The sequence below is a fragment of the Pristiophorus japonicus genome, chromosome 5 (assembly GCF_044704955.1).
Source record: "Pristiophorus japonicus isolate sPriJap1 chromosome 5, sPriJap1.hap1, whole genome shotgun sequence".
Classification (NCBI taxonomy): Eukaryota; Metazoa; Chordata; class Chondrichthyes; family Pristiophoridae; genus Pristiophorus; species Pristiophorus japonicus.
The window spans coordinates 194965337-194981313 of NC_091981.1; the positions used below are offsets into that span (position 1 = coordinate 194965337).

General features: G+C 42.8%; 1 protein-coding gene across 1 annotated transcript in view; it reads right to left on the bottom strand.

Moving 5' to 3' along the window:
* LOC139263944 (receptor activity-modifying protein 3-like) overlaps positions 1–7866 on the bottom strand; it is a 50376-nt gene extending 42510 nt beyond the window's left edge. Inside the window, exons 1-3 of the mRNA XM_070880030.1 lie at positions 7769–7866; positions 6603–6632; positions 5705–5873 (exon numbers count right to left, since the gene is read on the bottom strand). Coding sequence (XP_070736131.1) covers positions 5705–5873; positions 6603–6632; positions 7769–7820 — 251 coding nt within the window. The 5' untranslated portion in view covers positions 7821–7866. The remainder of the gene's footprint in view (positions 1–5704; positions 5874–6602; positions 6633–7768) is intronic.
* Positions 7867–15977: the final 8111 nt, after the last annotated feature.

The following is a 15977-nucleotide window of genomic DNA, read 5'->3' on the forward strand; positions in this document are numbered from 1 at the left end:
CACAACTACTAAATGCAACAATTATAATCTTACATTTAAATGAATTCCATATATAATTTCCAATTCCTATAAATAAAAATCCTCAATTATTCAAAGGTTCTATTTGCTTTAATGTTTTGAACATGACCTTATTACTGTCCTTAAAAAGGATTGGCAATGTAATTGTATGCAACTTCCTAGTTTTGTTGTAGTATCTGAACACTTACTTGGCATGGGATACACTGCACCTGAATTGGGAACATTCAGATTTTTTTTAGGAATCTATCGCAGGGAACTGGTGTATTTCCAGATTGGTCTATTAATAGTCAAAATCAGTGAAAGCAAAATGTAAGTTTGACAATCTTACTGTACAAAATACTGAACAGATTAACCCAAGTGAATAAGAGTTCACTTATAAGTCACAATAGTTTAGAAGCACCAAATGTTGAAAAAATGTTGATGAATTTATGAAGCACTGAAAAATCAAAAAATTCACCAGTCATACATCATTATGTTTACAAGTGGTCAACACAAATTATTAAATTAGATTAGATTTTATTCTCTTACCAGTCCTAGACTGGAGGTGCTACCAGTGATACGACCATTATTAGCTGATGGTAGGAAAATATTGGTATGCCAAACTTGCAATTTCCCTCTCTTCACTGACAAGAGAGAAGGTTACAACCACATTCAGCTAAGAGAGTGTATTAGTAAACTTGGTGAATGTGTAGCACGTTGAGTGTCCAAATACAAATTTTCCATTCATCACAGAAGACAATTGCAGATGGAGACTGAATAAAATTCTACTTTATTGATTCCCATAAAAATACTTAGGCACTGTATAGAAACAAAACAGCACTCCTATCCTCAGTGAAATAAGTATTCGTGAAATTTCCTATTGAATTAAGTCGTTGGAGAGAAATCCTATGACTCTACCTAAATGGAGAGCTAATGGGGGAGAAATTGGTCCTCAAAACACTCATTTTTCAGGTGGAAAATGGGGGCAACAAGGGCCAATTTTAGGGCACTGCATTCCGTGCCTCAAGGGCAGCAGAAATACGTCAAAACCCATATTGGATCAGGCGACAGGTGTTCGTGGGGGCCAACCAAAACTTCCCCTGACTGCCATTCCCCAATCTCCCTCTCTACTCTGAGCCCCCATTCCAAAGTTTCCCACTCTCCCCGACCTCCCATCCCCCAATCACAAGTTCCTGTCCAACGTTGTATATCTACATGGGCTCAACCCGTACTTCAGATAAAAGTACAAAAGTATGGTAGCCTAATGATTATAGTACTAAACTAAGAACCCAGAGGTTTTGGGTGCTCATATGTTCCACTATGTTATGTTGTGAAATTGCATTCAATAAATCTGGTAATTTGTGAGCTAGCACTAGAAAAATGACCGCGAAGAGCTGTTCCTCGGGATAAACCACAATCCTATTAAAAAGGAATGCCACCCATAGAACGGTATAAGATTTTAGGCTTATGAATCTGCCAGCAACATGTAATTTGTAATGTAACATGAATGCTGTAATACACCAGGACCTGAGAAAACATGGAACATTCTTTCATTTTCAAAATCTCCAAAAAATTTAATATTGGCTAGACCAGTGCATGTATCTGCTCCACAAGTAAAGCACAGCGTATTTGCAACTGACACTATAATGACTGGCTACACTTATTTTAAAATCTGTATTTAAATTAGATGATTTCATTGAAATAACAGCAATGAATTGCAAAATAGGCAGAAAGAGCACGACCACCCAAGAATCGGTGAAAAGAGAAATAAATCACCCACAAATTGCAGGGATCAACTGCCTCATGCTAATACGTCGACAGCGGTACAAGAATAAAACTGTTACAGACAGATAAAAATGGCAACAGCACTACTCCTGGGGTGTTAACAAAAGGAAGATTTCAAGTAATATTGTCAGTATAATATTGTATGCATTAATTTTCATCATCAGCAGGAGGCTTGGATCAAATAGTATTGTCTGCACTATCTTTGCCTAGCCAGTTAGATGTCCTTGACATTGCGTAAATTAAAATCTAATTTAATTATACATTCCTGATTTAATCCTAGAATAAATTAAGGATTATTATTTTCCTCAGGAATATCATGAAATATAATAATAATGGGAGCCACTAAAGACTTAAGTAAATCAAAACATTTTTCAAACTTTAGTTCCTATTCAATGAGCAGAAATCACTCTCTTTCAAGTCACTGACAGACATCCTTAAATTGACAGACTGATGAGTTGGTCCTCTATTACCCACTGATGCATACGAAAGCACGGGCCTTACACTAAACATCCGTAAGACAAAGGTCCTCCACCAGCCTGTCCTCGCTGCACAGCACTGCACCCCAGTCATCAAGATCCACGGCGCGGCCCATGGATCATTTCCCATACTTCGGGAGCCTCTTATCAACAAGAACAGACATTGATGACGAGATTCAACACCGCCTCCAGTGCGCCAGTGCCAGTCGTCGGCCGCCTGAGGAAAAGAGCGTTTGAAGACCAGGCCCTCGAAACTGCTATCAAGCTCATGGTCGACAGCGCTGTATTAATACCCGCCCTCCTGTATGGCTCAGAGACATGGACCATGTACAGTAGACACCTCAAGTCGCTGGAGAAATACCACCAACGATGCCTCCGTAAGATCCTACAAATTCCCTGGGAGTACAGACGCACCAACATTAGCGTCCTCAACCAGACCAACATCCCCAGCATTGAAGCACTGATCACACTTGATCAGCTCCGCTGGCAGGCCACATCATGCCAGACATGAGACTCCCAAAGCAAGCGCTCTACTCAGAACTCCTTCACAGCAAATGAGCCAAAGGTGAGCAGAGGAAACATTACAGGGACACCCTCAAAGCCTGAAAAAGTGCAACACCCCCACTGACACCTGGGAGTCCCTGGCCAACGACCGCCCTAAGAGGAGGAAGTCCATCCGGGAGGGCGCTGAACACCTCGAGTCTCATCGCTGAGAGTATGCAGAAATCAAGCGCAGGCAGCGCTTGTCCCACCCACCCTTTCCCTCAATGACTATCTGTCCCAGCTGTGACAGAGACTGTGGTTCTCGTATTGGACTGTTCAGCCACCTACGGACTCATTTTAAGAGTGGAAGCAAGTCTTCCTCGACTCCGAGGGACTGCCTATGATGATGATGATGACCCATTGTGATGTTATTGAATTGTTTTCAATCAATTATTTCCAAGAATGTCAACCAATCGGATTCCAAAGACCATTCCATGAACCACTAAGTGATCAGATAAAGAATTTGGGAGGAATTTCTTCATGCAGAAAGTGGTGAGAATGTGGAACACTGTCACATGGTGTGGTCTAGTAAAACCAGCATAGACCAGTGGGGCTCAATATACAGTTCAAACAAATTCTATGTAAAACCATTCTATTTAACCGATTATATTCCAGAACCAAAAACCAATAAGACCATTTAATAAAGAATCAATCAGACTGTAGAACCACCTCTGTAGTGTAATTTCTATTTGATCAAATTTCTGACTGAACAAATCATATTTCTACCTAAATATTTTCTGTGGTTTATGACAGTTCCTCACCTGTCGCACATACTCTAAAACTAACAATTATAAACAAAGTAAACATATAAAAAGTTCAGCAATTCAGAAAAAAAACACAAACCCCCTCACTCCTTCACAAACATGGCAATGCATACTGCTAGGCCTCTTAACATTCTTGATTCCAGATACATCCTCCCTCATACTTCATGATCCCCACCTGATGGTTGTTTTTCAGACTGGAGGAGTCGGTTCTATGGACTGCTTTTCTTAATATATATTAATGACTTGGACATGGGTATACTGGGCACAATTTAAACATTTACAGATGACACAAAACTTGGAAGTATAGTCAGAAGAGTGATAGACTTCAGGAAGATATAGACAGGCTGGTGAAATGGGCGGACACGTGGCAGATAAAATTTAATTGCAGAAAATAGTGAAGTGATGCATTTTGATAGAAAGAATGAGGAGAGGACATATAAATTAATGGTACAATCTTAAAGGGGCTGCATGAACAGAGAGACCTGGGGATACGTGTGCATAAATCGTTGAAGGTGGCAGGGCAGGTTGAGAAAGCAGTTAAAAAGGCTTATGGGATCCCGGGCTTCATAAATAGAGGTATAGAGTACAAAAGTGTGGACATTATGATGAACTTGTATAAAACACTGGTTTGGCCCCAACTGGGGCACTGTGTCCAATTCTGGGCACCACACTTTAGGAGGGATGTGAAGGCCTTAGAGAAGGTGCAGAAAAGATTTACGAGAATAATTCCAGGAATGAGGGACTCCAGTTATGTTGATAGACTGGAGAAGCTGGGGTTGTTCTCCTTGGAGCAGAGAAGATTGAGAGGAGATTTGATGGAGGTGTTCAAAATCATGAGGGGTCTGGACGGAGTAGATAGAGAAAAACTGTTCCCATTGGCAGAATGGCCGAGAACCAGAGGACACAGATTTAGGTGATTGGCAAAATAACCAAAGGCGATGTAAGAAAAAACTTTTTTAAGCAGCGAGTGGTTAAGATCTGGAATGCACTGCCGGAAAGGGTGTTGGAGGCAGACTCAATTTTATCTTTCAAAAGGGAGTTGGATAAGTATATGAAGGAAAGATAATTGCAGGGCTACAGGGATAGGGAAAGAAGTGGGACTAGCTGAGAGTCGGCATGGGCTCGAAGGGCTGAATGGCCTTCTTCCATGCTGTAACCATTCTATGATTCTATGAAGTCTTAAAGTACATCTGATTGTAAAAAACTAAAATTCCCAAGACCATGATTTCTGTATGGGCATGGGCACAGGCACGTATTAGGGACATGCCTTCCATTCTGAGTGGTTGCGCTTAAGCATTGACAGTTTCTCAAAGTCTCTGATGTTTTGACAGATGCAGGGGTTCATTACATAGACTAGAATGTCAATAGCATATCACAATATTTTGTGTTCATTCTGTCCAGCAGATATTCTGTGGATGTCTGAATTTGCTCTCATGCGTGTCATCAAGAGTTTTATGGCCAGAGTGATGAGAAGAGGAGATAAGGGGTATCCTCTCAATGGGATAGGAATGAATGCAGGGTGAGTAGAGGCTATTGGTACACAAAGTGGATGAATGCTGTGAATACAGGATGTACATGTAACAGGATTATCATTAACTGCAAATTAAAATGTAGTTTGTAGAGTCAAGTTGCAAAAGTTATCAGCAATGGAATATAGCATTCCTGCTGTTAATGAGGATCAGATCCATTTACAAGTGTTGCAACATACTGGGAAAGCTCATGATTGCATCCTTTATAGAAGACACATTGTATTAATCGAGTAATAGCTTCAGATTTACAGCTAGTTTTTAACAAGTCTAGAAATAATAATTGAAAGATCATGACAGGACAAAATCAATGAACAACCTCCTGAAGAGACTCAGTCCTTCTATAAACAGGTACAATCCATGTTTCTGAAATCTATCCTCACTACACAGGCAAAGCTCCTAGATATTAAATTCTCTGCTAGAATTTAGTTCACCCAGAATAGTGATGAACATTTAATTATATCGTAAAAACTGTAGATTAAGTAACAGGCTTCAGATGACTACAAATTTACAGAAATATCAAGAAACAATGAGCTTACAACAATTTTTCTTTAGCGTTAATTTATGCATAAGCTTGACTATAGCGAATCAGAAATATATTAAAAAAACCTACCCAGCAATGAGTGTGAAGTTGCACCAGTCACTGGAATTCATTCCATTAAGTTGGCTTTCAAACTGATATCCACACCCGTGCACTACTTCTAGCATAACAGTCTCGTTACAGACCCTGCTGGTCTTCCTCTCTGGCTGTGACTGATTATGCAGGTTTATATTGTCCTTGGCTGGAAATTTGAAGAAGAACATTAATTTGATGCAAATATATATAATGTTTTAAACAGGCAAGTTTTTTTTCCCCAAGAGAAATTACTGTTCTTTTTGTTTGACATCAAGACCTTACTTTACATTTTTCAAATGTATAATTATTACAAATTACTTTTCCTGCAATATCCCACACTTATAAATAATGCACAGTAGAATGACGCCAATAATACTCATTTTAGGTTACTTTCCAATAAATTCCTGTCAGAGTACACCATGGACATGTTAATGAATTTTGAACAAGTAAAATTAGATACCAAACTGTCATCTTAAACCGTGCTCTGTGTATTTAACTTTACACACAGACCAACATATACCTCCACTGTGAAGGTGCTGGAACCTGTGGATTACAGAGTATATATTGTTACTTTCCAACTATTAGTTGTTAACCTCGTACTGGTTATGAAGATTTTTGATATTGGAAGCAGACCTGGGCTGCACTGCTGCACGAGTCTGTCATGCCAACATTTTGCATTAGTACTGTAAGTTAATATGTGTAATAGCTTTCAGGTTATCAGTGTTATATAGATAAATAGTATTGCTGTATGTACTGTTTAACAGCAAGTTGCAAACAATAACCAGGCACTAGGACTGAATCAAACAAGATGAACAGAGCAGGAACAAGGCTAAAAAGGAGAAAGCGGACCAGAAGTGGACTGAGGTCAGTGTTAAACCGCTGTGCTTCGTCTTACCTGAAAGGCCAGGTGTCAACAAACTATTACCTACAAAACATACAAAAATAAAGCATTAGAAGATGACACAAAAATATTACTGTACTGAACTACGTAGTTTTTTTTAATCAGAATATAAAATGATTCGATACTCGATCCCACTTTGAACATGAATAATGTCGGTGGGCTGTTTTTGGAAAGACAGCATGTCACTGGCCATGGCCCGGTTCTTTCCCGGGCCGATCCGCTCGCGTCCACCGCGGTCACCGCCACAATCCCGAGCCAATGTCAGGAAAGAGAAAATGGCTATTTAAAATTTAAGAATCAAAGGTGCACAAAACGAAGCCGGAAAAGTCGCAAAAGAAAATAAACTTAGAGGAACTGAAAAAAACCGGTGGTAGGAGAAATAATGAGTGAAGGAAAACAATTGTTTTTAAAAGATAGCTGTGGAGGGATATTAATAAAACCGTTCGAAAGAAACATTGGAAAAGATGAAAATTCACAGCTTTCATATTATATATGTGTGTGTGTTTAAAGAGACAGGACAGGGGTAATATTGCACAGAATCCTGTTATCGGAATGGTGTTTGTGCAGCGGGGTACAGGATTATGCGGGGCAGGTATCCCAATAAAGGTGCAGGGCAAGTATCCCAATAAAGGTGCGGGGCAGGTATCCCAATAAAGGTGCGGGGCAAGTATCCCAATAAAGGTGCGGGGCAGGTATCCCAATAAAGGTGCAGGGCAAGTATCCCAATAAAGGTGCGGGGCAGGTATCCCAATAAAGGTGCAGGGCAAGTATCCCAATAAAGGTGCAGCGCAGGTATCCCAATAAAGGTGCGGGGCAGATATCCCAATAAAGATGCGGGGCAGGTATCCCAATAAAGGTGCGGGGCAGGTATCCCAATAAAGGTGCAGGGCAAGTATCCCAATAAAGGTGCGGGGCAGGTATCCCAATAAAGGTGCAGGGCAAGTATCCCAATAAAGGTGCGGGGCAGGTATCCCAATAAAGGTGCGGGGCAGGTATCCCAATAAAGGTGCGGGGCAGGTATCCCAATAAAGGTGCAGGCGATTCCTGTGCGCTTTCTGGAGTTGAGCAGTTTTGGGTGAAGTGCGGCGGTGCCCGGCTCTCAGTCGGAAATATCAGGTTAGTTAGCGTGCGGAACAAAACAAAACCATTAGCCACCTTACCCCAGACAGCGAAAGCCAAAAGCTGCAAAAGTATAAAAGCATCTTTCTCCATCACGACCTCCCGGCTCTGAGAGAGCGCTGCATTGAAGTGGCTGCTCGCTCCTCAGCACAGTCGCCTTGCGATCCGGCAGCAGCTCCCGTGCCCCTGGCGCGGTGTGGGAGGCGGCCGCTCTGGCCAAGTTGCAGGAGAATGCAGTGAGGTGAGTTGTCTCCGGGTACCAGACTCCTGGGGCTCCGACAGGCGAGCAGCGGGAGGAACGGGCTCAGCCAGGCGTGCGCAGGCTGCCTTGGGGCTTTTTTTTTCTCTTGCACGACGAGGTTTGCTGCTCGCTCCCAACCCACGATGTCTGAGCTTCCTTCCCCCTCCGTGCTTCCCTCTTCTCCAATCGATCTTCCTGTCGCAAGATCACATGGCTGTCAAAATCCGCGGCGCTCCAGCCACTTTCCGCACTCTCAGCTCCTCTCCGCGATCATCCTCTCTCCCTGGCTGGCTGCTGAAACACACCGCACCACTTCCTCAACTCCAACATTCACACATTGGCCATAAAAGTAGAAATCGTTACCATCTCGCGAAGCAACCGTGAGCGAGATAACGGATCAGAGGGCAAACGTCGACTCGCAATTCGTCCTTACTTCGGCCACTGTAAAGCCCGGGTTATGTTGCATAAAACTGTTGTTTGTTGGCTGTGATGCCGACGGGATACCGGGAGCAAAGCAGCAATTATGTTCTCAGGTTTTTGGCCGGATTATTGCTTAATATCCGACCCACATAGTTCCGAACTTGAACAGTTGCTGAGGATTTTATTAAACACAAATCGCTTTCCACTTTCTATAAGAATTTGGTGCGTGGGGCTTGAATGCATTGTGCAAAGAAAAATGGTCCGACTTTTAACATAAACCTGTCACAAACCTGCTTTTTGTCCCCCACCCCCTGTGACAATTTCGAAGCAGGGCCGTGTTTTTAACCTATTTCACGCTGTTGGTCTTTGGAAAGTTCGTAGTCATTCGTTCTAAATACTGGGCACTTTCATAAGTAGGATTACGCATAATTCTGGGCCAGCTGTCTTGGGCAGAGTAGATCATCTTTCCATCCCTGGGTAAAATTAAATAAAACATGTTTTATTGAACTGTTACTGAGCCTTGTTCCACAGTGAGTTCGACCTTTAACTTGGTCCAGAATTATTAGCCGCTTCTTGACCCTATTTTGCGCCAATTTTAAAATGAACATTAACATTAAACTCTTATCAATGTGCGTGATATCATTATTTTACCAGCGTAGTTTTCATTACTGAGTTCTTAAATAGATCCAGCTAAACACGAAAATCTCTTCAGATATTAGAGGAAAACATTTTACTTTCTGGTGCATGTGCAGAATTACCCCATCCATTTCTGTCTCTCCAGCTCATTACAAATTAGTATACTGTGTAAAAAACAACTAAACATGATATAAATGTAAATACTAATACTGTAAGATAACAAAATTATTAACATTACGTGGAGCTACATGATCGATTTACTAATAGTCTACTCATCAGCTTTAGGTCAATTTCATGTACTGTAATCAACTAATCATCTGCATTCATTAATGGAACAAAAATCATTTAAATGTAAAACTTTTAAATGTTTTTTGAAATGTGTAATGAACTTGAAACACATTGCCCTGGTTGTATAACTCTTGCCTTTGGAACAGTCTCGATCCAGTTCCATATAGGTCCACAATACAATACTCCACTATTTTGGCAGTAATTAGCAGTAAACTAAATCTCAGTGAGTCCACCGGTTGCTGATAGGGGAATTGGAAAAGTGCTACACTCTACAGTAGGGGTGCTCTTTTGTAGTTGGGACTGAGGCACATTGTTAGGGTAAAGTGCATGAAGCTTTATTTCGCATCTAACCTACTATGCTGGCCTGGGAGGGCTTAAAGCAATACTGGATGCCCGAAATAGAAAAAGTTACATTCCCCAGCACTGAGCTCCATCGCCGTGATGGGTACTACACATACAATAATGTATCCTAATTTTTAGAGCAGTCTTCTAATTTCAGTTTCTTTTCTTAAAATTTTCAAATGAACTTTACTTTTAATAAAAAGCAAAATATTGTGGATGCTGGAAATTTGAAATAAAACCCGAAAATGCTGGAAATATTCAGCAGGTCACGCAGTATCTGTGGAGAGAAAGCCGGAATTAACGAGGATAATTTAAACCCCCAAAACACATGAGTTTGGGTAGGGTGGGAAGTTAAAATGTTTTAAAAAACTTCAAATCCGAAACCAACCCGCTTCAAAACTGCCCACTTTTGGTTTTAAGAGAGACATAAGAACATAAGAACATAAGAAATAGGACCAGGAGTAGGCCATTTTGCCCCTCGAGCCTGCTCCACCATTCAATAAGATCATGGCTGATCTGATCCTGGCCTCAACTCCCCATAACCCTTGACTCCCTTATCATTCAAAAATCTGTCTATCTCCACCTCAAATATATTCAAAGACCCAGCCTCCACTACTCCCTGAGGTAGAAAATTCCAAAGATTCACGACCCTCTGAGAGAAGAAATTCCTCCTCATTTTTGTCTTAAATGGGTGACCCCTTATTCTGAAACAATGCCCCCTAGTTCTAGATTCCCCCATGAGGGGAAACATCCTCTCTACATCTACCCTGTCCAGTCCCCTCAGAATCTTATATGTTTCAGTAAGATCACCTCTCATTCTTCTAAACTCCAATGAGTATAGGCCCAACCTGCTCAACCTCTCTTCATATAACAAGCCCTTCATCTCAGGAATCAACCTCGTGAACCTTCTCTGAACTGCTTCCAATGCAAGTATATCCTTCCTTAAATAAGGAGACCAAAACTGTATGCATTACTTCAGGTGTGGTCTTATCAATGCCCTGTACAGTTGGAGCAGGACTTCCCTGCTTTTATACTCCATTCCCTTTACAATAAAGGCCAACATTCCATTTGCCTTCCTGATTACTGCTGTACCTGCACACTAACATTTGTGTTTTATGTACAAGAACCCTCAGATCCCTCTGTACTGCAGCAGTTTGTAATCTCTTCCTATTTAAATAGTAATTTGCTTTTTTATTTTTCCTACCAAAGTGGATTACCTCACATTTTCCCAAATTATAATCCGTTGCCAAATTTTTGTCAACTCGCTGAGCCTATCTATATCCCTTTGTAGATTCTTTACGGTCTCCTCACAACTTGTTTTCCCACCTATCTTTGTATCATCAGTAAATTGGTCCCTTCATCCAAGTCATTAATATAAATTGTAAATAGTTGAGGCCCCAGCACTGATCCCTGTGGCACCCCACTAGTTACAGTTTGCCAACTGGAAAATGATCCATTTATCCCAACTCTCTGTTTTCTGTTAGTTAGCTAATCCTCTATCCACGCTAATATATTAACACCAACCCTGTGAGCCCTTATCTTGTGCAATAACCTTTTTGTGTGGCACCTTATTGAATTCTTTCTGGAAATCCAAATACACCACATCTACTGATTCCCCTTTATCCACCCTGTTCATTGCATCCTCAAAGAACACCAGCAAATTTGTCTTGGGAGGCAGGTCGGTCGGTAATACCTTTTAAGGAGGCTAAGTGCCTCCTATTTAACAAGATTTTAATTTTTAACTACTGTCAGCTGGATTTCCTTGGTCTCGTGAAACCCGGCAGATAAAGGGAGGCGCGAAGGGCTTTATCAATAAGATAAGTGCCTTTACAGCGTTGCCTGTGTGCCAAAACTAGCCACGCCTTTATTTAAGCTGTTCCAGTACAGCTACAACATTGGAATCTAACCTACAAAGTGGAAAATTACCCAGGTACGTCCTGTCCACAAAAAGCAAGATAAATCTAATCCAGCCAATTATTGTCCCATCAGTCTACTCTCAAACATCAGCAAAGTGATGCAAGGTATCGTTGACAGTGCTATCAAGTGTCACTTACTCACCAGTAACCTGCTCACTGATGCTCATTCTCAGTTCTGCCACGACCACTCGGTTCCAGACCTCAGTACAGCATTGGTTCAAACATGAATTCCAGAGCTGAGGTGAGAGTGACTGTCATTGACATCAAGGCAGCATTTGACCGAATGTAGCAACAAGGAGCCCTAGTAAAATTGAAGTCAATGGGAATCGGGGGAAAACTCTCCACTGGCTTGAGTCATACCTAACACAAAGGAAGATGGTTATGGTTGTTGAAGGCCAATCATCTCAGCCTGGACATTGCTACAGGAGTTCCTCAGGGCAGTGTCCTAGGCCCATCCATCTTCAGCTGCTTCATCAATGACCTTCCCTCAATCATAAGTCCAAAAGCTGGTATGTTTGCTGATGATTGCACATTGTTCAGTTCCATTCGCAACTCCTCAGATAATGAAGCAGTCTGTGCCCACATGCAGACCTGGACAACATTCAGGCTTGGACTGATAAGTGCCAACTAACATTTGCACCACATAAGAGAACAAGAGAAATTCTAACCACCTCACCGTGACATTCAATGGCATTACCATCATCAAATCCGCCCACCATCAACATCCTGGGGGGGGTTACCATTGACCAGAAACTTAACTGGACCAACCACAAAATTACTGTGGCTACAAGGTCAGATGCTGGGTATTCCGTGGAGAGTGACTCACCTCCTGATTTCCCAAAGCCTTTTCCACCATCTACAAGGCACATGTCAGGATATTCCAACAGTGGATAGTCAAGGAGCTGTAGGTGGGGAGGAACTTAACATAATCACAATCACTAAGGAGATGGTACTCAGTAACATAATGGGACTAAAGGCAGATAAATCCCCTGGACTTGATGGCTTGCATCCTAGGGTCTTAAGAGGAGTAGCGGCAGGGATTGTGGATGCATTTGTTGTAATTTACTAAGATTCCCTGGATTCTGGGGAGGTCCCAGCAGATTGGAAAACCGCCAATGTAACGCCCCTATTTTAAAAAGGAGGCAGACAAAAAGCAGGAAACTAGAGACCAGTTAGTCTAACATCTCTGGTTGGAAAAATGTTGGACTCCATTATTAAAGATGCAGTAGCAGGACATTTGGAAAAGCAAAATTCGGTCAGGCAGAGTCAGCATGGATTTATGAAGGGGAAACCATGTTTGACAAATTTGCTGGAATTCTTTCAGGATGTAACAAACAGGGTAGATAAAGGGGAACCAGTGGATGTGGTGTATTTGGACTTCCAGAAGGCATTTAACAAGGTGCCACATAAAAGGTTACTGCACAAGATAAAAGTTCACAGGATTGCGGGTAATATATTAGCATGGATAACAGAAAACAGAGAGTCGGGATAAATTGTTTATTCTCTGGTTGGCAATCAGTAACTAGTGAGGTGCCGCAGGGATCAGTGCTGGGACCCCAGTTATTTACAATCTATATTAACGACTTAGAAGAAAGGACTGAGTGTAACGTAGCCAAGTTTGCTCATGATACAAAGATAGGAGGAAAAGCAATGTATGAGGAGGACACAAAAAATCTGCAAAAGGACATAGACAGGCTAAGTGAGTGAGCAAAAATTTGGCAGATGGAGTATAGTGTTGGAAAGTGTGAGGTCATGCACTTCGGCAGAAAAAAAATCAAAGAGCAAGTTATTATTTAAATGGAGAAAGATTGCAAAGTGCTGCAGTAGAGTGGGATCTGAGGGTACTTGTGCATGAAACACAAAAGGATAGTATGCAGGTACAGCAAGTGATCAGGAAGGCCAATGGAATCTTGGCCTTTATTGCAAAGGGGATGGAGGGAAGTCTTGCTACAGTTATACAAGGTATTGGTGAGGCCACACCTGGAATACTGCGTGCAGTTTTGGTTTCCATATTTACGAAAGGATATACTTGCTTTGGAGGCAGTTCAGAGAAGGTTCACTAGGTTGATTCCGGGGATGAGGGGGTTGATTTATGAGGAAAGGTTGAGTAGATTGGGCCTCTACTCACATGGAATTCAGAAGAATGAGAGGTGATCTTATCGAAATGCATAAGATTATGAGGGGGCTTGACAAGATGGATGCAGAGAGGATGTTTCCTCTGATAGGGGAGACTAGAACTAGAGGGCATAATCTTAAAATAAGGGGCTGCCTATTTAAAACTGAGATGAGGAGAAATTTCTTCTCTCAGAGGGTTGTAAATCTGTGGAATTTGTTATCTCAGAGAGTTGTGGAAGCTGGGTCATTGAATAAATTTAAGACAGAAATAGACAGTTTCTTAAGCGATAAGGGGATAAGGGGTTATGGGGAGCAGGCAGGGAAGTGGATCTGAGTCAGATCAGCCGTGATCGTGTTAAATGGGGGAGCAGGCTCGAGGGGCCGTATGGCCTACTCCTGCTCCTATTTCTTATGTACTTATGTTCTTATATATTTGCTGTGGAGGCTGTTCAGAGAAGGTTCACTAGGTTGATTCCGGAGATGAGGGGGTTGACTTATGAGGAAAGGTTGAGTAGGTTGGGCCTCTACTCACTGGAATTCAGAAGAATGAAAGGTGATCTTCTTGAAACAGGGAAGTGGACCTAAGTCCATGATCGGATCAGCCATGATTGTATTGAATGGCGGAGCAGGCTCGAGGGGCCATATGGCCTACTCCTGCTCCTATTTCTATTGTTCTTATACTTGCCATAGAGGGAGTGCAAAAAAGGTTCACCAGACTGATTCCTGGGATGGGAGGATTGTCCTATGAGGAGAGATCTAGAGTTTAGAAGAATGAGAGGTGATCTCATTGAAACATACAAAATTCTTACAGGGCTTGACAGAGTAGATGCAGGGAGGATGTTTCCCCTGGCTGGGGAGTCTAGAACCAGGAGCCACAGTCTCAGAATAAGGGGTCAGCCATTTAGGATTGAGATTGAGAAACTTCTTCACTCAGAAGGTGGTGAGTCTTTGGAATTCTCTACCCCACAGGACTGTGGAGGCTCAGTCTTTCAATATATGGAACAAAGTGATTGATAGATTTCTGGATATTAAGGGAATCAAGGGATATGGGGATAGTACAGGAAAGTGGAGTTGAAGTAGAAGATCAGCCATGATCTCATTGAATGGTGGAGTGGGCTCGAGGGACCGAATGGCCTACTCCTGCTCCTATTTCTTATGTTCTGATGTGATGGAATACTTGCCACTTGCCTGGATAAGTGCAGTTCTAACAACACTCAAGGAGTTCATCAGGATAAAGCAGCCATCCAGTACCAAGCAGCCCCAGGATTGGCACACCATCCACCACCTTAAACATTCACTCCCTCCACCACCGGCGCACCAAGTCTGCATTGCAGCAACTTGGAAGATTCCTTTGACAGCACCTCCCAAACCCGCAACCTTAACGATCTTGAAAAACAAGGGCAGCAGGTGCACGAGAACGCCATCACTTCGAAGTTCCTCTCCAAGTCACACACCAAACCGACTTGAAAAATTATCGACGATGTTTCATCGTCGCTGGGTCAAAATCCTGGAAGTCCCCTTATCAGCACTGTGGGAGTACCTTCACCATGTGGACTGCAGCAGTTCAAGAAGGTGGCTCACCACCACCTTCTCAAGGGCAATTAGGGTAGGGCAATAAATGTGGCCTTGCCAGCGAAGCCCACATCCCGTGAATGAATAAAAAAAGTAGTGTTTCCTCCAGACCCAACATGCTACCTGAAACCTCCCATGATCTGTCCAACTCCAATTCCCCACATTCACCAAACCACCCCCGCATCCTGCACAATCACCCCCTGCAATCTCTGCCACAATCTCTCCACTCTCCCACAATCCCTCCACTCCCCCACAATCCCACCACTCCCCCACAATCCCTTCATTCCCGCTCATTCCCTCCACTCCCCGACAAACTCTCTCGCCCGCACAATGCCGCTACTCCCCCAAAGTCTCTCTCTCCCCCATAATCCTTCCACCGCCCACAATCCCTCCACTCCCCCACAATCCCTCCACTCCCCCACAATCTATCTCTCCCGCACAAGCCCTCCACTCCCCCCACAATACCTCCACTCACCCACAATCACTCCACTCCCCCACAATCTCTCTCTCCCCCCACAATCCCTCCACTCCCCCACTATCCCTCCACTCCCCCACAATCTCTCACTCCTTCCACAATCCGTCCACTCCCCCACAATCCCTCCACTCACCCACAATTCCTCCACTCCCCCACAATCCCTCCACACCCCCACAATCACTCCACTCCCCCACAATTCCTCCACTCCCCCACAATCTATCTCTCCCCCACAATCCCTCCACTCC